Source organism: Fusarium solani (genome assembly GCF_023522795.1).
Source record: "Fusarium solani strain SB1 chromosome Unknown bctg00000011, whole genome shotgun sequence".
NCBI classification, from domain to species: Eukaryota; Fungi; Ascomycota; class Sordariomycetes; order Hypocreales; family Nectriaceae; genus Fusarium; species Fusarium solani.
Window position 1 is genome coordinate 772,473 of NW_027072149.1, and position 19,346 is coordinate 791,818.

Below are 19,346 nucleotides of genomic sequence, written 5' to 3' on the forward strand. Positions count from 1 at the left end.
TGATGGCAATGATGGTGGTAGCCATGAAATTGGTGAACAAGGTTTGATGTATCACGCTCTCAGTCATTGCATCCATCCTCGAGGTTGCTTTTAGTGCATATGGTCAGTATGATTCAGGCATCAAAGGGTATCAGTGGGATGAAATATACCTTCTTCATCAAGGATCAGGACTGGTGATTTCTGGATGAGTTCCCTCGTCAGCGCCAGAAGTTGAACCACTCCGACCGACAAGCTGGTCCTAGTTTGGTATTAGCGACATGGCCATGGGAAGTCTTGTAAGTAGCGGTTTCGGGGTTATTTACCTTGTGCTGACTCGAGTTTCAAGTAATTGCTGTGGTCGTCCGTCGCTAGTCTCATTGATCTTGGCCATCTAGCTGATCACCACTAGACCGGCTGCCTTGGGCGTGGAGCACCTTGTAAAAGCCCAAGTCACGGGCCATTACCAGCATAGCGTGGCCGAGGACTACGATGAAATGAAAAGAACCAGTTCGTTTAGCAGTGAATAAGTCACATTTGAGGTCCTTAAACCGAGGTACAACATGGCGAAAGCAGAGCGTCGGACCCAATTGCCTAGATAGGCAAGCATAGTGCACACTCCACCAAGTTAGTGGGTATGCAGGGATGCCTCAGGCTGTAGAGGGAGCGTCCATCCGTCCTGTTCGGCGCTGCCATTTCTCGCAACTGACCCAGAAATCCCCCTTAACCTACGGTAGACGAATTACTCACTACTGAATATGGGATCAACGGCCGCACCCAGCAGAGTCAAGAAGACAGACATCACTCGCAGGCGGACTGGCTGCCAAACATGCCGACACCGGCGGCGAAAGGTGCTGTACAGCTGACAGCTGAGAATTCACTATCGTACCTAGCTAATATGTGTGTGCTCAATAGTGTGATGAAACGCGGCCCAAGTGCTTATCATGTGTCCAGAGAGGCGTCGAATGCGGCGGTTACGAGCGCCGCATCGCCTTCAAGGATGTCTCAGCCGCCACTGCTGACTACTCCAAGAGGATCGAAGAGGCCCGATGGTCGGCGCTGCGACTCCGGGATGCGAATAAGAACAGGGCAAGAGGGAAGCTCCCCGCCGCTAAGCCTCTGATGCAGCGGGATGGTGAGGCAGATACCCAGCAACAGCTCGAACAAGACGACGACGACAACGATGACGATGACGATGACGAGCAGGCGGACTTGGAGCTGAGCATGGGGGGAGCTTTCTGACCCTGAGAGACAAATTCTGCTGCGACAGTCCCAGTCTTCACTTCTTCCATCTCAAGCTCCAGCAGCAACAGCTGAGCAAGACACGCGTGCAGCAGAAGACTCCTTGGACACGGCATTTTCACCCTCCAGAATCAATTTCGACACCGCTCTCGACTTTCTAGTCCAGACTACCTTCACGGAGGCTCAAGGCGAAGCGACTCCAGCCGAACAGGTCGATGATGCATGCACGGTCCTGACTTCACCATTCCCAATGCCTTTGTCCGCGGAGGAAGCCAACGGCGAGCCCTTTGAGCCTGTTCATGGTGAAGAGGAGGCGTCTATGATAAATCTCTCTCTCAACTCCGGGATACATGCTCGGCAAAGCTTCCAAGATAATAGTGGTTTGCGCGGGATGGCTTGGCGCTGGCCTCACTGCCGTGGGGCAACCTCTTGGTAACCAGGGAAGACGACCCGCCAACACCGCTCGACATGCCGCCATGTCCTCATCCCGCGCAGGCACCCAGCCTTAAACTTCCCACAGAGGATATCCTCCTACAGAACTTTGAAATCCACCTAGCGCCAACAATCTTTGGAGAAAGGACACCTCTAAACATGCTCCAAGCGGGCAACTCCCTTCGTGCAGCGGCGCTCGCACTTTCGGTCAGCCATATGGAACTGGGCCACGACTCCATCACCCAGTCACTGCGTCTCTCTCCAAGCGATGGTTTACGCTACTATGACCTCGCCATGAGGAACACGGCCCATCGGCTAGAGCAGCCAGGCCGGCACCACGACGAGCAGCTGGTCGGGACTGCGCTTCTCCTAGCCTACCGCGACCTGATAGTTGGATCAATTCGGGATGTTCAACACCACTTGCGCAAGCTTCAATCCATCATGTCAAATTCTAAGCGGATGTCAGCTCACGCCATGGCCTTGTTCAAGGCATCCCGCATACTACAGTACGACTTTAGGCTGACGCGGAATCCCCACACGAAAGTCTACCACAGCCATTGATGCGTCAGAGCTCCAGGGGCTTCTTGACCCGCAGCTTGCGATCCGCGATATACTGGCTCGCCTCACTCACTTGTACGGGCGCTACTCGATGGAGGCGTCATTCCGCAGTGATGATGGTGGCTACGGCGATGTCGGGGCCTCCTCCAAAGCTGTTCAGTGGATACAGCAGATGCTCAACCGCCAGTGTGACTTTCGCCAGTTCCAGCAGAGAGATTATCACGATCAAGATCTGACGGCAGAGGAGTTACAAGACCAATTTGATATCCTATCTCAGCGTCTCGATGTGTGGCACCATGGCCTCTGTGATCACGACCTGCCCCGACCCAATCTTGGGACAGAGGAAGATTTCATAGTCGCGAATCCCCTCGGCACGATCATGACCTTTCGATTCGCAAGCGAGCACAAAGCCGTGGACTATTTGCTCTATCTTCTATCACGGCTCATCTGTAGCCGCTTACAGAGCATCTTGAGAAGCAAGAGGACCAACGCCCGCGGTCAAGCTTGGGGTAGGGTCATGCTCGGCGTAATGGCGTCGATGGACGTCGACAGGCAAAAGATCTCGTTCCATAGTATAGAGAACCTGCTGTTCACCATGATTGAAGTGAGCGAGGGGACTGATCTCCCCATGGCTATCCTGCACACCTTTATTCCTCGGTTCTCCTCGTCCTGCTGGAACTCGCAGGGGGCGGCCTGTTGGGCTTTTGTTCGGCAAACCGCTGAGCTCGTAATTCGTGAGAGACTTTTGTGGCAAGGACATTTGGTCTGTGTTGGTGGCCAGAGATGACTATGAGACTGATAAGGATTGGTACGGAGCATGTAATCGAAGGGTCGTGGTGTTTGGGCACGACAGTAGCGGAGTCGGGTTTCGAGAGCTTCATTTTCTTCCCTCTGGATAGGAAAGTAGGCAAACAGACGTTTTAGACATAGTTACAAGCAGTACTTGTCCAAGGCAAGATTCTGCTTCTATCGAGAGTCCGCCGCCCCCAAGATTTGTTTGTTCATGCGAATCGCCGCCGTCTTCACACAGATGAAGCAGCGAATAGCCACCCCCACCAGGACGGCTGTTCTTGCACCGAAGAATATGGCGGCGGTGGAGGATCGTAGTTGAAAATGAAGTCTCACTGCTCCAGTTGGTATGAGGCGGTGAAAAGAGTTGGGCTTGGTATCATTCTTATGCCATGGAATGTCTGTTTCTAGACTCGTCTTTTAAGGTTGGTGTTCGAGGAAGTTGTCTTTGGACACCAGCCTGCACGTATACTTGAGACCGGGAGCGCAATGCACTTCCTATCTAGGAAACTGTTGTGACAGCCCCAGGGCCCCGTACATCTGTACACCACCTACCTAGGTTCAATAATCCACTACTTCTGTTCCCCCTGAAGCCTTTTGACAAAGTCTCCCGTAATTAAAGGTCATCCACTCTCTGCATGCCCTCTCGTTGTTCAACATAGCAGCAACACACAATGCCACCTCTTCCTCCTTCCCACCGTGGAGAGCGCAACGTTCATGAGGATCTCATGATTGATCTCAGCCGCGAGGTGGAAAAGAATGCATACCATCATATCAAGAACCCCAATGGGATCATTGACCTGGGCTCAGCCCTCAATTGCATCATGCGAGATGTGATGGGACCTTGGGTCCAGCGTCGCTTGAGCAAGAAACAGATCAGGGAATGTGGGTTTTGAGTCTGCCGTCTCTGCGAATCGTTGCTCACCTAGGCAAAGCTCTCGACTACAACGACACTCAAGGCAGCCCGGAGCTTCTCCAGGCCGTTACCAGTTTCGTAAACCTCTTCTTCCGATGTCGCTACCCGCTAGTGCCCTCCAACGTGCTCGCTGCCAACGGCTGCACTAGCTTGCTCAACTCCCTGGCATTCAGCATCGCGGATGAAGGGGATGCCATCCTTCTGCCGACGCCGAGTTACGGCATGTTTGCCCATGACCTCACAGCCAGGAATGGAGTTCGCCTTGTTCATGTTCCGTGCGATGACATTCCTCAGGATCGGTTCACAGCAGATGCACCTCTCGGCGACTCGAGCTGGAGCTCCCTTCTTGCGCGCCGCTTGGAGAGGTGCATAACACAGGAGCGTGCTCAAGGATCTAGAGTAGCAGCTGTCCTTCTCGCCAATCCCGAAAACCCTCTGGGTCGTTGCTACAGCCCCGATGTCCTGTTGCAAGTGTCCCAGGTCTGCATGCTGCACCAGGTTCATCTGATCGTTGATGAGATATACGCCTTTACTGGGGGCAATGACTTTACCAGCATCCTGAGTCTCGACACCGCCATGAACCGTGAGAACATCCATGTCCTGTGGGGGATGAGCAAGGTAAGTTGGCAGTTGTTTGACGCCGCATGGTTTGATCGGGGTGACTGACAAACCCATCTTGCCACAGGATTTTGGCCTCGGCGGTCTGAGGATGGGATTCCTCTTCACATACAACAAACGACTATATGAGACAATGAGGACCCTGAGGTACGTGCTTCCTGTCGATATCCGCACCACACTAAAGCTAACAAGTTGGTTGTTGTTCTCAGCATGTTCGGTTGGGTTTCCGCCTTCAGCGCCAAGGCCAGCACCGAGGTCTTGTCCGATCATGACTATCTATCACGGCAGTTCTTTCCGTTGCTTCAACAGAGGTCAAACGGTAGGAGGAGGAACATCACAAGCCGTCTTGCCAAACTTGGAGTGCCTTGTATTACGCCCCAAGCCGGGTTCTTCATCTTCATAAACTTGTCGGCGTGGATGAAGTGCTTGTCTATCGACGATCCAAAGGAAGACTTGGAGTTGAAGCTTCTCCGCCACTTGATGGCTCATCAGGTTTTCTTGGAACCTGGGCAGGTGAGAAATGTTGCCACCTCTTGCTCAACTGAACTAACACACTCAAAAAGGCGTTTTTCTCCTGCTCCCGCGGCTGGTTTCGCTTAAACTATGGTGCAGAGGAGGCCGTTCTTGAACTTGGGCTTCGTCGGCTCGAACACGCGTTGGGAGTTTTGGAGGATGACGGATTGACTTTATGTGACTCAGTGGACGATGAGCCTGGCTGGAAGGAGAAGGGTACCAAGAGTCATATGAAGAACTGGGTCATGTCATCTTTCTTCTATAGCACCTAGTTTTCGGTCTTCTGGCTCAGTTATCGCATCAAGGACCGGGCTTCAACCATAACACAAAATACAGAATACATTAGCACGTGGGTTTCTTCTTTTCTTTTCTTTACTACCTCATTACTCACTTTAGTTACTATTCTTTTACTTTATGCCACCCAAAATAGGGATCAAAATATCATAATTAATATCTCAGTACTTTTAACAATAAAGGCTCTATACCTAAAGCCTAAGGTCTCAATAGGCTCAAATTAATAAGGTTTACCCATATAATCATTAATAGCTTTAATAACGCGCTAAAACTAGCTCTATTTATAATGAATAGCTTGCATCTTAACCAGCTGAAGAGGTTAAAATCCCCTTCACGTAGTAGCTCTCCCCTCTAACATTAACCTTCTGATCACCCTTATAATTCTCGACGACTTAAAGAGGTTAAAATCGCTTCTATTATCCTCGTGAGAGGAGGTTCAACCATAACTAATAATAACCACAATCAACCAGTCAACTAATCGACGACCGGCCAACTGATTAACAACACGTCAACAAGATCACAATGGCTGCTTTCCGCGGAGACCTTCAACCAGCGGATCAAAGCAGCGCGGCCAATGCCTATCGGCATGCCTTCCTATATGGCCAAGATGTTCACTATAATTACAAACGCAGTGTTTCACTCTTCGCAGATTGAGCGTCAGGAAGAAACCTTGCACAACTATCTGGACAAAAGGACCTCGAATTGCCAGGTGATCTTGAATTTCCGTTGGAATGTACACCAGGCTAATATTCTAAAGTCAAGATTTACCATCCCCCGCTTTCATCATGGTGTCTAGTGAGCCCGTCAGCCATGCTTTGACAAGCTGGGTGACGCCTTGGGGCTGGTCACGAGGCGCCATATGCCCTGCATCGTCAACCATAGCAAATGCCAACCTGCTGAAGCTCTTGACTTTTCCCCCATGGGACCTGGTGCCATCTTTACCCAGGAAATACCACGGTGTTAATCTTTGCGTCTGAAATCTAGCTTGGCCGCTCCACTCGAGGTTATCGAAGGCTAGAATGTTGCCCTCTGTACTGCTGTTACAGATGTCAGCCCGTCTCTTCTTCAAGGAACACAAGAGATAGATTACACAATGACGTCGTTGTTGCCGTTAACAACTAGAATTGGTGTCGCCTTGTCGTCGAGAATATTCGACAGCTCGCGTGTGGATGGGATCACCATATCAGGGTGAGTCGCCCACTCCGTGTTCAGATCCATGTTCACCACGCTATAGTTAACCGCTCTCTCGAAGCCAAGCGCTCTTTGCAGGTTTTCAGAGTTCATGTACTTTTCGACTTGTTCCATTCCTAACACGGATTCGTTAGCCATAGAAAACTGGGCTTCCGTGAGGCTGGCTTGCCTAGATGGCCACACATGGGCGGCGTTGTGCACTTGTTTCTGTCATCGTAAGGGTTACGGCCACCGGGCACCACTTGCTGATAGAAGGGTTCCCAGACAGCTGCACAGTTCTTCGACGCCTCGCTGCAAATATCTGCATCGTATGTTGCGCTGCAGAGCTGCCCAAACTTGTAGCATGCTGGGTACGCAGCCTCCATCTCAGCGCAGGCTGTGCCATTGAGAGGATTCGATATGGTTTTAGAGCGGCAGAGATGGCGGTAGGCGCCCAGAGACCTCCAACGCTCATCCACAAGCGCATTAAAGAGCATGACGGAGGTCAACTTCCTCTTTGTCATAGAGGCATATAGCGGACAGTACCGACCACCAAAAGACTCACCCGCTAGGTGAACCTCTCGGTCTTGGAGCTGCGGGAAGAATTCGGTCAAAAACGTCTCGAGGAAATGGTCGAAATCGACTCCGCCTTCAGTCAGACTCGCAGCCCAGAGGTCGGAATCCTCGGTTGCAGAAAATCCAACGCCAACGGGTTGGCTAGAGGAGTTAGCAATAGAAGAAAGGCGAGAAGAGGGGGATTATGTATACTCTATAAACAGGACATTCGCAAAGTTAGTCCAACTAAGTTCATTGCGAGTCGTCCCTTGGCCATCGTCGTTGACAGTACAAGGGCCGACCAGCTCATGGAAGGCGCCGAGTAGGGACGATGCTCCAGGACCCCTGAGATGCTTCAGTGGGAATTTCTTTTTTTCCTGGATATCCAGTCATCTTACCCATTCAGCCAAATGATCAATGGCGCCGTCTCTGGGTCAGCTCGGCTCTCGAAGTACCCTTTTCGACATGTCAGCGAAGGTGTCGGCCTTTTGTACGTCGAGACACTCACAGAAAAACATGTCTCTATGGTCTCCAACAGGCACGCTGCCTGTCCAATGATCAGACCCGGCATCACAGATACTAGCATTTTGCTTGATGAGCCTCGACCGCTGTGTGGACAAAGAATGCTGTTGGTGATCTACGATCAGTGGCTGTTGGGCCGCGGGCTGGCTTGGTGCTGCAACTGCAAGCCAAGACGCAACAAAGGGAAACAGGCAAAATTTCATGATGCGAGACATCGTGAGGTACGCTGACAAACTGGTGGATGTGCGAGGGCAAGATGGTGACTCCTTTGATGAGGGAAGATTGCAACACGGTTTCCTATTTAGGCAATCGGGTCCGCACGCCTATCGGCTTGAGAGTGGGTCTCCACCCGGCGCCGGTTCCGGCGGCCTCTGGATGCCGAGAGTCGGGGGCGCCATGACAAGATCCCGTTGTCCTTTGGATGACGGGCGGCCCAGGGTACGCATCTGTTGGGGTTTGGGCTTTTTGGGGAGTCCGTATGATTTCCGCAAAACACGCACAGACCAGGAGTTTTGTGATGAAGAAGGGGGCTGGATCGCGGCAGAAACTGAACTCCTCTCATTTGAGGTCCCTGTTGGGGATTCCGGGCGGTGGTGAGCATCGCATGTGTGGCAATGAGGTTTACGAAACTCATGAAAAGAAGGAAACCACGTACCAAGATCCGGAATAGACGATGGAGGAACTTCTGGAGCAGGTAAATCCACCTTGACTATCCACGAGTGTGCTCAGAATTCAAGGCTCTCGTGTCCTGTTGTACGCCTGGTATAGCAACGCAGTCGCCAACCATCCTCGCTGGCAGTATCAGCCAACCTTCAAGTCTCTAGATGTCAAGCCCCTGGAGATGAACGGCAGGGAGATTGGGCTGAAGAAGGATTTCAAGAACCTGGACTTTGTTGAGATTTACGACGCCGGGCTTTCTCTCCAGGTGACAAGCCTGCGGAGGTCTCGTTCACGATACACTCCTGGTTCGATGACGGAATCAAGTCTACGTAGAGGTTGGCGGTAGCCTTGCTTCTCATTGATGCAGTCGCTGTTCTATTCCATTGCTGTTGGTACATTTGCCTTGTCAAAGTGGAGAGAACTAGCTAGAGATTGTAGGCACAGGGTTTTCTCAGTCTAGCACTGATTCCATTAGGCAATAAAGCGTACAAATAAACTGTGAGAAGAGCATGCTCACACATACTGAGAAATACCATCCTCGCCAAGGCCTCCCGTATGTTACGGGCTTGCTCTTTGAACTCAGAATGAGGATTCATCTCGTGGGGTGTCATCGGCCCCATCACGATTTACTGTAACTGGCCTCTCCATTAGCGACGAATATCCGGAGATGACGATCTTTGAGACATGCCAATCACACTATTCATGGAAACTCTTTCTCTCATATTCTGGACCAAAGTGCCAGAAAGGCTGTTTAATACGTGGCGAGCCCGTTGCGTTTGCTGTACGGGCAGTACTCTAAATCGCTGAGATTGGAGGGCCAAAGTTCCTGGTGTAATGATGGGCTGTGTGGGAGACAGTTGTTAGATGAGCATCTTGGGTGATGCAACATGGGTCTGGAGGCTAGTCGAGCAAATGAGATAACATGATGGACCTCGGTATCTACAAAACACTCCCTTGTATGCGAAAAAGGAGACCCATCAGATTCGATCATGATATGATGTCCGCTACAACGTGGACCCCTTGCAGTGTTACAGAAACCTCGGACTCTTCTCTACAAAGTCAATCTCCCCGCCTTGGCCACCATCCTTGTCTCCGAGGCACGGAGCGTTTGCTCTTCGCGGATCGCACATCGTCGCATCTGTTGGCGGACAGTGGACCCTGATCCATACCGCGGCCCGTACCCGGAGGCACGGACTGGAACTCATTGGACCCTTGTTGCTCGCGTTGATGCAGTTGGTTGTAATGGTACGACGAGTTGCGAGACCGAGGATGAGGGGGAGGTCTTTTATGCTCGGTTTGCGCAGCTCGACTTGTTGGTCTTGTAATTGTTAAACATCGATTGTCAAAATGGGTGCCAGTGATCGTGCTCCAGGTGCTGGAGTTGAGGCTCCAGCGGAAGCTCAAGCTGGAGATGTCAACCCCATGCTTGCTCCATCGCATTGGGAGGTAAGTACCGCTATAAGCAAACGTACTGATTGAGACTGACGGCGACTAAGAACACCGGTCCCGTAGACAATGAAGCAGACGACGCCGACTCCTCCCTCGGCCAAGACGCTGCCAGCTCTACCGCCTCCATCAGCTCCAGCATCATCCAGTATCGCGTTATCAACGGCCGCACATACCACGCCGATCGCGGCGATGCCCAGTATTGGGCCTCCAACGACGCTCAAGCCAGCGAAGCCCTCGACATCATCCACCACACGTCGACCCTCGTGATTGACGGCAAGCTCTACCTCGCGCCGCTCAACAAGGGCGACGTCAACAAGGTCCTTGACGTTGGCACCGGAACGGGAATCTGGGCTATGGACTTCGGTGACGAGTTTCCAGAGGCAGAGGTGGTGGGTACGGATATCTCGCCTATCCAGCCGACGTGGGTGCCGCCGAACGTCAAGTTTGAGATTGAGGACTTCACCCTGGATTGGACGTTTCCCGAAGACTCGTTTGACTTTGTGCATATGCGGTTCCTCTATGGGAGTGTCCCGGATTGGTACCAGCTGTATGAGCGAGCTTATCGCGTGACCAAGCCTGGAGGATGGATCGAGACACATGAGGGTGATCCCATGGGTCAGAGTGACGATGGTACCCTCAAGCCGGGTAGTGCCATTGCGGAATGGGGCAAATTCTTCTATGAGGGTAGCAAGAAGCTGGGACGCATCTTTTCGCCCATCCCAGAGAGTCTGCAAGAAAAAGGTCTCAAGGCAGCTGGCTTCGTCGACATTGAGACCAAGACGATCAAGGTTCCGGTCGGAGACTGGCCCAAGGATGAGAATCAAAAGGAGATTGGAAGGTTCACCAACCTCGGCATTGAGACTGACGTTGAAGGCCATATTACCTTTATGGCTAACCTGCTTGATGGTTGGACGCGCGAGCAGGTCATTCTGTACTGCGCCCAGCTACGTCGTGAGCTGAGGGCTAAGAAGACGCATGCGTATTACCTCCAGAAGATTGTATGGGGACGGAAGCCCGAGGCCAAGGAAGAAGCTGCGTAAGATAGACGAGACATCAATTGCGTACATACATCATTGCGATATCCAAGCCTCGTCAAGATTTTAACTCCGGAGCAGCCAAACTTTTGATCATCACAAAGCATTACACTTTTAGTTCTTCCGAACTCTCTACGTCATACTCAATCTCTGTCCTGATGACATACTTGGCTCCCTTCCTCACGCCTGTGCCCTCGTGTAGCAAGGCGCTGGTGTCGCCGTGTGGGAAGATGGCAGCACCACCCATCACTGGTCGAATGGGGTACGCGTTGAGAGTCCCTTCGTGCGCTGCGGGGATAAAGTATGTCGTCTCTCCACCTTCGAACTCCTCATTGAGGTAGATGAGGAAGGTGAGCAAGGAGCTCTGCTTCTTCTCCGCAGGCGAGTTATCGTAGATGTATGTATCGTCCTTCGCGATTCCCGACGGCGGCCAGGCTCCGTCAATATGACATCGGTACTCGGCGCCGGGGACGTATCGGTATACACGGAACCGTCGGTTGATGCCTCTCGCTAGTCGGCCGTTGAGGGAGGCAGGGACGAATGGCGAGATGCGCGACCACAAGGTGTCGTGGAAGGTCTCGTCAACAACCCAGTAGAAGTTGTGGGCCAAGATGCTAATATCTCCATCTTCACGGAGTGGCGCGTCGGCGAGGAATTTGACGTGCTCTCCAGCTCTAATGATAGCCTTGCACTCCTCAGGGTATAGGACGTTGGTGGCGACGCGAAGGCCGGGTACAACGGGGTGGTCTTGGCAATCGGTAGGTGGTTTCGTCGTTGAGAGAGGAACGGCTTCGGGGGTGGAGGCGTAGAGGATGGCGTCGTGGTGGTTGGGGGGTTTGCGGTCGGGGCCGGGAGTTGTCTCGATGATGCGCAGGGATTTAGCCAGAGAAGGTGGCGCTGAAGCGACGAGTGACCCGTCGAGGACAGATGCGTAGACTTGTTCTGATGTCGTTGAAGGGCGACGGTCCCAGATGGTCTGTAGAGCAATAGGAGAGGATAGCTGTACTGAAGCCTTGGGGTTGGTGTCAACTGGGCCACAGACACGCAGGACAGCGTCAAGCACACGAATGAGCTCTGCTTCTCTTTCGGTGCGCTGGACAGAATTGCCCTCCTCTGGTAGCGTCGACAGCCCACTGATGACATCGAGCTCCCTCACCCAGCGACAAAAGGCACCAATCTTGGGCTTCTCGCCACGAATCCTCATCTCAGCGAGTAGGATCCGAGCCTCGGTATATCTTCGATCGGCGAGAGCGCCCGTGATTTGTGCCGTGAGGTTTGCGCCGGCTATAACAAGATCAGAGGTGACACTTTCAACGTCCAGCGTGCAGCCTACCCGCATTATTCACACCCGTCGTGCATGCTTGACGGAAATCATAGACAGCGCCGCGAAGGTCCTTGCAGAACTTCGACTTGATCAGACCAGGATATTGAGCTAGCGAATTCAGGGTATCGATGGTGATTTCGAGTTCTTCGGTCGAGACGACGGTGTGGAGGTTCTTGGGTTCGAATTGCGCGCCATCGGGAGGAGGAGTGAGAACGGGGGCGGTCTTGGGGTGCTTGTTGGGATGCTCGGCCTGAGCATTTTGCTGCTTTCTCTTCTTTGACTTGGACTTGGCCATGGCTGATGGATGGATTGATTGCGATTGATAAAGAGCTTGGTGGGGAGGGAGGGCAGAATTGATCCCACGAGTGTGGGGTTAGTCGCTCCCGCTAAATCACGAGAGCGGTGTGTAGTGGCAGAATCGTGACAGTTGCCACCCAGGCCTGGGAAGATGATCAATTAATCCCCAGCAAGAAGGGGAAAATAATTTCATCCAACCCTTCAAACATTAATGATGAGATTTCACGTGTTCATAGAGACTTTCTAGCTCTTTTCAAGCCGAATTGCTGCGTAGAAACTAGAGCCGCAACCTGCCAATCGCCATCTCCACCCCGAGGTCTAGGGTTGCTCCCCCTCGCGATGACAATCATCCCCCAATCTCATGCTACACGCTCCATGTTATGGCTTCTTGAGACCAAACAAGCCATATTGATGCGGATTGTAACTCGTTTAACTTGAATGAGTCTTGTAGATCTAGCTAAACCGAGTTGACGACACGTTTTTCGCGGTTCCCCGTGCCGAAACTCGTTTCGTCTCTGGACCAAAGCTGGGGTAACCACAAACCAACTCCTCATTTTTGCCCGTTGACCTGTCGGCATAACCATTTTAAAGGGTCATCCAGCGCCAATGTGAGCGAATTTCACCGAATCCTTTGACTAACTAAATACCCTTGATCAAGACGACAGTAAATATGAAAGGTTGGTGGACGGATGCCCTGGCAATCACTCGGCGCTGACAAGCCATAGGCTGCTCCATGTGTTCAAAACGGCGTATCCGCTGTGATAATAGCCGCCCCACTTGCACAAAATGCCTTCGAAAAGGCCTCGACTGCCCCGGATATGAGCCCAAACTCCGGTGGGTTGGAGGACCGGCTGTCCGGGGTCGCTTAAAGGGATTCCAGCCACAAGCCTCGCCCGCAGATATACAGCCAAGCATTGATACATCTTTTCACTCGTTCCTTGGCTATCCTTTACAAGAACTGGTTGACTACTACGACAAGCAACTATGCAAGATCATGGTATGGGTGGACTCGGCCGACAACATTTATCGAAGATACGTTCTTCCTCTGGCACAGACAAATCTCACGGTCCGGCTCTCTGTGGCTGCCGTCTCTGCTCAACATGCCGCAGCTTCTCGTGGAGCCTGTCTCATGTCCGAGGATGCCCGGAATCAAGCTATTTCCGTGATATCGAGGCACATTACAGATGTGACGAATCACCTTGCTAACGGGCATGAGATTGACAAACAGCTGAGTTTGGATGACGCAGAATGGATGTTAGCCTGCATGCTTGTCCTCTCATGCTACGAAATGGCTCACTCTGGCGCATCAGCGGCCGAGATTCATCGGTCGGCGGCAAGATCCCTCGTCAATACGCTTCCAACAGCTCAATGTCGGAAATCCATGTTGTTCATGTCTTTGAGGAACATGCTGTCTACATACGAGGTTTTTGCATCTACAACTTGCTTCGACTTGGAAAATGTCCAAGATGCCATCCTCCCAATATCCGAGGCGGGCACGGTGCTTCTAGACGAGAGTATTCTATTTGCCGAGTATCTTGGGCTGCTGCACCAAGCTACTGTACTAGCACGCCAACCTCACAGAGTCCAGGCTCCAGGTCGTGACTGGAGGACCGACTTTGAGATGGCCCGAGGAACAACTTTGATGATTGGAGGCAGGCTTTCCATCACGGCCCAACAGCGCCGTGATCTGATCCGCCTTGTGGATATTCATCACAACGCCGCCCTCCTTTATGTATCTCGATGTCTCGGCTATGGAACCACATACGAAACCATGTCGGCCTTCTCAGACCTCAAGAGGCAACTTCTGGCATTTGAAGATATTGCCGACTGGACCCATAATCTCGCCTGGCCAGTGTTTATCGCCGGCGTGGAATGTCATGGGGACGCGCAAGATCAGAAGATCATCTCTGATCTGTACGAGACCATCGTGCGGGTGACGAGACTCAAGTCATACCGCGAGGTGCTTTGCTTTTTGCAAGACTTTTGGTCGGGAAGCGAGCCTGACTGGCAAGTGTTGGCGAGAGAGTGGGAACTGCTCGGCAAACGAGTTTTACCATACTGAATCTCCACCTCGATGATGCTGCTTGATATATCCAGGTAACAACTGGCAAAGTTTCCTCTTGTTAGTCGTCTTACAGACATGGGTACTGTCAACGTTCTCTCAGTTTGAGTGCCTATTTAGGTCTGGTTCGAACATCTCTCTTCTGAGATACCGCTTTTGTGCTAGACTTTCGCGTGGAGCCATGCAAGTTTTCTCAATCTCGATGCCAAAGAAGGAAAAGCGCGCCTTTGACCATTTGGGTAGTCAAGACGAGAAACACACCCAGGCTTCACAGTTCTGAGGTCATAAGGACTATAAAAATGTCGAGAAATCCGACCAGATGGCCGATTCTTTCTTCTCAATCATCCTGAGCTCAGTTACCCTCTCTTACCTATAGTCATGACTGTCCCGACACCCCCAATTGCTCGCTTCGACGCGACCGACCCTTCAACCACCATCGATAAGTTGGTCGAGGTGATTAAGCGTGATGGAGGCGTAATTGTCGAAAAGTTGATTACCCCCGAGCTTGCAACTCAGATCAGCAAGGACCTCAAGCCTGCCTTTGATACTGATATCAAGGACAAATATGGCTTCTTCCCCGAAACGACCCAACGAGCCACGGGCTTACTTGGCTTGTCTGAGGCCTGTGTTGAACTCGCCTGCAGCAAAATCTACAATGAAGTTGCTCAGGCTGTGCTGCCGTCGACTTACTCTTTCTGGAGGGGTGACCACAAGAAGACGGTTAGTGGCAAACCGATTATTTCCTCTACAGCTGGGTTCCGTGTGAACCCTGGCGGAACACAACAGGTTCTGCACCGAGACGACAAGTATGCTTTCCGATAATCCCCTCACGGTCAGCTGCTGAACCTTTCCAGTGACTATTACTCACACAACACTGATGAACCTTTGATGATTGGATGTGTCACAGCCTTGACCAAGACGACAAAGGAAAATGGTGCTACCATCTGCATCCCCGGATCGCATCTATGGGGCCCTGACCGAAGGCCTTTGGATGAAGAGGCTGTTCCTGCTGAGCTTGACATTGGCGATGCGCTCATCTTCTTGGGCAACCTGTACCATGCCGGTGGCGCCAACACAACCAAGTACGTGACTACTTCCCCCAACTTGTGTAAAAATATTGACATATTTTAGGAATGAGTACCGGGAAACCGTTGGCATATTCCTCTGCAAGCCATATCTCCGCCCGGCAGAGAACCAGTTCCTCATGGTTCCGTTGGAGAAAGTCAGGAAGATGAAGCCACAGGCACAGCGCTTGCTGGGATACGGCCTATTGGAGCCAGGGGTTGGATTTATGAACTATCAGGATCCCATGAGAGTATTGTTTGGAGTCGAGGACGAAGAGACAGTCAACATGTGACTGGATGACCTTGCTTGTATTATCATTTCTGAATGGAAATTATGTCTTTCTTCTTTCTGTCAAACTTGAACTATCCTTCAGCCCTTAGTTCACCAGGACCAGACACTAAGTAATTGCTAGGGCTGTATATCGACCATCCGACACTCTTTGTGAGGAACCCAGACAGACCAAGAGTCTCAAGTCCACCTCGCGCTGTAACCATCTTAATGATGCCAATGCCATGGGCGAAGAAGGCATCCATATCTCCTTCAAAGTGCTGTAGTCTGGGGTTAGACAAGCCTTCAACAGGGAGAAGAGCACGTACAGATTCGGACGCCATCAGCAAAGCCAGCGCAATGGTCGTATCACTCGCCACCACCTGTGAGGCAATCGCCTCTTTTGCCATCTCAAGGCATGTGAGGCGATATTGAAGTTTCTTCACCGCGTACTTCTTCGAGTTGCTGTTGTTCGTTGTGGCGGCATAATTGCGGCATGCTACGTGAAATATCGCGGCCATCAAGCTTGGTTGACCCATGGCCCATGGCACCCAGACGTCTCTCATCGACGCTTGGAAGACCTTTTCGTCTTCTTTGTGGTAACATGCTTTGTAGCCGTATTCGATGACATAATTGAGGTCTGATGGGTAAGCTTGAGTTTTGGAGGTGTTCGAGGCATGACTGAACTCACAAAAGTCAAACAGATAGTGCTCGTCTTCTGACATTGATCTGGCGAATGTTTGGTAGGCATCCTTGCGAGCACCTCCAACCAGCTGGATCGGGCTCGGAGAACGACTTCTGGTTCTTCTCTGTAATGCCGTCGTTTGTGGCTTTGGAACAAGTCTGCGATGCCTGGCGCTGAGACCGATAGCGAATTGTGGCGTTTCTTCTTGATTTCCATTCAAAGAAACATATTCATCCTCCACCTCTTGTTCATTTCGAACCTCATCTGATGTTTTATCCTCTTCAAAAGCGATTTTCGGCGTCGAACGCTGGCGCTGCTTCGTTTTGCGTTGAAGGGCACGTGAATGCTTTGCTGCGTGAGACCTGATGAGTCTGATGTTGCTTGTGCTGCCAAGCCCATTGCCTGGGATGGTGTTGATGAATTGGACCCTGCCAGTATGTGACCCTTCTTGTCTGCTCTGGACATGGCCCTTGGGTCGTCTACCGCGGCCTCTCTTTTGGAGCACGACTGTTTGCCCGCTGATCAAGGGCCCGGCCCGCTCGGCTTGCACCCCCATAGATAGATAGCGTCAAGAAACACGTGTTAGGTGAGTGAAAGAGGGCTTAGACACCAGGTTTGCAGACAGTTGATTAAATAGAGAGAAGGGAGAGATTTGAAATGAGGTCGTTGAAGTAATATGAAGCTAAAGTAGGTCTGACAGCTCACGATCTGAGCCAATGAGTGGCGCGATGAGAGCCACAGGAGGTAACGAGGTAAGCCTAAGGACTAAGAAACACACAAGAGCGTTATATCAAGGTACTAGATTGTATAGTGCTCTATACTTGGTATAGACGTTGTCATTTGTAAGTTATTTACTGCCATTCAATCAGAACAGCTCTTCTATCACTTCTTCAGCTTGAGGTCGATGATGCCCTGCACCGTCTCCTTCACACAAGTTTCTAAGCCGATCCAGTCACGTCCGGCCCATTTCTTGACCAAACCTGGCGCAATGTCATTCTCAACCTTGTAGGTCAAGCTAGGGTTCTCGGGTTGAAAGTTGTCAACAAACTTGTGGTCCGGGTAGGCCTTGCGCAGGATGTCGAGACAATTGTCCCAGTTGAACGATCCCGCGAGGGCCTGGATCCGCTGGCCTTTGACGTCTGGGTCTAGGGCAGCAGCGACGTGGAGGACTGCAACGTCGGTGACGTGCGAGTAGTAAACTATCCCTCGGGAAAAGAAACCAGTTAGTGATTTCTCCTTCCTAGGGAGAAAGGCAACTTGGGAAAACTTACGTGCAGGTGTCTGCAAAGCTGCGGTATTGCCCAGGTACAGCTGCTCAAAAAGCTGCGGCGGCACAGAACGAAGATGCTTTTCGACTCTAATATCTCCTAGAATAACACAAGGACTGACCGAGTTGACAACCCAGGGAAGTTTCTCATCTTTGACAAACTTCCACACTGCCTTCTCAGCTTCGACCTTGGAAGCGCAATAGACGGGTATAATCCGGTCAGCTTCATAAGGCGGAGGAGCCCAGGCAGCCTTAAGTGCAAACTCATTCCAGGTGTCGAGATTGGTGATTGTGTCAGAAATGCCTGGGGCCGGGAATGTGGCAGCCCAAAAGGTGGATGTAAAGATGAAGCGCTTGACTGATGACTCGCGGGCTGCAGAGCGACAGACCGTGAGTGCTGCTTCGATGGTTGCAGGGATGGCAATGTTGGGGTCCGCCACAAAGTCGCTGATGATGGCGATGTGAATCACAGCTGACACGCCCTTGACGACATCGTCGAAAACGTTGGGGACACTGGTATCGGCAACAACGAGCTCAAGGTCGCCTCGCTTGGCATATGACGCAACAAAATCGTCGTCCAGAAGCCATTGCGAAGATTCTAGGTCGCGGACAGTTCCACGAACCTTGAATCCTCGTTTCAGTAGCTCTATCACGATGTGACTTCCGGTGTGGCCGTTGGCGGCGGTTACGAGAACCCATGAGCCTTGGGGGATGGCGGTGACGTTGTCGGTCATGTTGAAAATGCTTTGGAGGGAAGAGGAGATGTGAAATGAGGTGTTTACTGTTGATGAGGAGTCTGAGTTTGAAAGGGTCTATAGCTGTCTCTTTATACATGAATCTTCAATAGCATTTCTTCACAGTGACGCACGAGAATCAAAGATGCTGTAAGCCAGTTGATAGTGAAAATAACTTCGCACCAATGGGAATACAGCTTCAAAAGATGAGCAGCTTCCCATTTTGGAAAAGGCGTCCTGTCTCTCCATTGATTCCATTACCAACCACAACAGCCTTGATGCTCACCAAGTGGCGATCATACTTTGTCGTCTCACTTGAACTCTAGCCAATCAGTGGGAATTTTTAAACTTGAGCAAATACCAAGTTGGGAATAGTGCTGACGGCGCTGAGCCGACTAGGGTGGTATTGAGATGTGAGGCTGCTTTGATGGAACTCCGCGAAAGGTGGGAGTCGGATCTGCGCAAGGATTTATTTGTATGGAAGGAGAGAGTCGTGAGCAGACTATATTCTTACTTTAAAAGTAGTGCAACTTGTCTTAACATTGTAGCAAAGGGACTGACGTGTGATGGAAAGTAGACATTTCCTCGGTCTTGAAGATGTAGGTAGATTGCTATTCTAGATACCATCCTTCTAGTAAGAGAAAAGTAATAGGGGACAGATGCAGATTAAGAAATGAATAATGTATTTTAAGATACGATATAGCTAAGGTTGGCATGATCTATCTATAATGAAACTTAGCTTCGTAGGAGTGTATCGTAGCAATTTGTCTGATGGGGTTTTTGATGTGAGACTTGTGTGGCGGCGTGATCAGTACAGAAAATTTATCAATAACCTGCAGAAACCAATCTAGATAGTGGCTTGATGGCAATTCGAGGGACCTTGTCTATATGCCCAGCGGGATGTGAGCAAAAGGTTT

At 51.3% G+C, this 19,346-nt stretch overlaps 10 protein-coding genes across 10 annotated transcripts; 6 read left to right on the forward strand and 4 right to left on the reverse strand.

The window, feature by feature from the left end:
* Positions 1 to 805: 805 nt before the first annotated feature.
* On the forward strand, positions 806 to 1,218 carry MRS44_015288 (uncharacterized protein; the record flags this gene model as incomplete). The annotated part of the gene is made up of 2 exons (XM_065619145.1): positions 806 to 832; positions 892 to 1,218. The coding sequence occupies 2 exons, from the start codon at positions 806 to 808 to the stop codon at positions 1,216 to 1,218; spliced, it is 354 nt and encodes a 117-aa protein (XP_065475217.1).
* A 468-nt stretch (positions 1,219 to 1,686) lies between these two features.
* Positions 1,687 to 2,995, forward strand: MRS44_015289 (uncharacterized protein; the record flags this gene model as incomplete). Its single annotated transcript, XM_065619146.1, has 2 exons — positions 1,687 to 2,193; positions 2,246 to 2,995. The coding sequence occupies 2 exons, from the start codon at positions 1,687 to 1,689 to the stop codon at positions 2,993 to 2,995; spliced, it is 1,257 nt and encodes a 418-aa protein (XP_065475218.1).
* A 676-nt stretch (positions 2,996 to 3,671) lies between these two features.
* On the forward strand, positions 3,672 to 5,316 carry MRS44_015290 (uncharacterized protein; the record flags this gene model as incomplete). Its single annotated transcript, XM_065619147.1, has 5 exons — positions 3,672 to 3,882; positions 3,933 to 4,531; positions 4,599 to 4,678; positions 4,741 to 5,044; positions 5,095 to 5,316. The coding sequence occupies 5 exons, from the start codon at positions 3,672 to 3,674 to the stop codon at positions 5,314 to 5,316; spliced, it is 1,416 nt and encodes a 471-aa protein (XP_065475219.1).
* A 779-nt stretch (positions 5,317 to 6,095) lies between these two features.
* Positions 6,096 to 7,800, reverse strand: MRS44_015291 (uncharacterized protein; the record flags this gene model as incomplete). Its single annotated transcript, XM_065619148.1, has 6 exons — positions 6,096 to 6,375; positions 6,429 to 6,599; positions 6,653 to 7,225; positions 7,277 to 7,408; positions 7,462 to 7,519; positions 7,572 to 7,800. 6 exons carry the CDS (start codon positions 7,798 to 7,800, stop codon positions 6,096 to 6,098), a joined length of 1,443 nt encoding a protein of 480 aa, XP_065475220.1.
* Positions 7,801 to 9,592: 1,792 nt separating this feature from the next.
* On the forward strand, positions 9,593 to 10,734 carry MRS44_015292 (uncharacterized protein; the record flags this gene model as incomplete). The annotated part of the gene is made up of 2 exons (XM_046271599.2): positions 9,593 to 9,691; positions 9,742 to 10,734. 2 exons carry the CDS (start codon positions 9,593 to 9,595, stop codon positions 10,732 to 10,734), a joined length of 1,092 nt encoding a protein of 363 aa, XP_046126224.2.
* A 100-nt stretch (positions 10,735 to 10,834) lies between these two features.
* On the reverse strand, positions 10,835 to 12,347 carry MRS44_015293 (uncharacterized protein; the record flags this gene model as incomplete). Its single annotated transcript, XM_046271618.1, has 2 exons — positions 10,835 to 12,012; positions 12,062 to 12,347. 2 exons carry the CDS (start codon positions 12,345 to 12,347, stop codon positions 10,835 to 10,837), a joined length of 1,464 nt encoding a protein of 487 aa, XP_046126225.1.
* Positions 12,348 to 13,019: 672 nt separating this feature from the next.
* MRS44_015294 (uncharacterized protein) lies at positions 13,020 to 14,411 on the forward strand (the record flags this gene model as incomplete). The annotated part of the gene is made up of 2 exons (XM_046267805.2): positions 13,020 to 13,026; positions 13,075 to 14,411. 2 exons carry the CDS (start codon positions 13,020 to 13,022, stop codon positions 14,409 to 14,411), a joined length of 1,344 nt encoding a protein of 447 aa, XP_046126226.2.
* Positions 14,412 to 14,789: 378 nt separating this feature from the next.
* On the forward strand, positions 14,790 to 15,768 carry MRS44_015295 (uncharacterized protein; the record flags this gene model as incomplete). Its single annotated transcript, XM_046282672.2, has 3 exons — positions 14,790 to 15,217; positions 15,266 to 15,493; positions 15,543 to 15,768. 3 exons carry the CDS (start codon positions 14,790 to 14,792, stop codon positions 15,766 to 15,768), a joined length of 882 nt encoding a protein of 293 aa, XP_046126227.1.
* A 70-nt stretch (positions 15,769 to 15,838) lies between these two features.
* On the reverse strand, positions 15,839 to 16,984 carry MRS44_015296 (uncharacterized protein; the record flags this gene model as incomplete). Its single annotated transcript, XM_065619149.1, has 1 exon — positions 15,839 to 16,984. The coding sequence occupies one exon, from the start codon at positions 16,982 to 16,984 to the stop codon at positions 15,839 to 15,841; it is 1,146 nt and encodes a 381-aa protein (XP_065475221.1).
* Positions 16,985 to 17,310: 326 nt separating this feature from the next.
* MRS44_015297 (uncharacterized protein) lies at positions 17,311 to 18,429 on the reverse strand (the record flags this gene model as incomplete). Its single annotated transcript, XM_065619150.1, has 1 exon — positions 17,311 to 18,429. The coding sequence occupies one exon, from the start codon at positions 18,427 to 18,429 to the stop codon at positions 17,311 to 17,313; it is 1,119 nt and encodes a 372-aa protein (XP_065475222.1).
* Between the last annotated feature and the right edge of the window lie 917 nt (positions 18,430 to 19,346).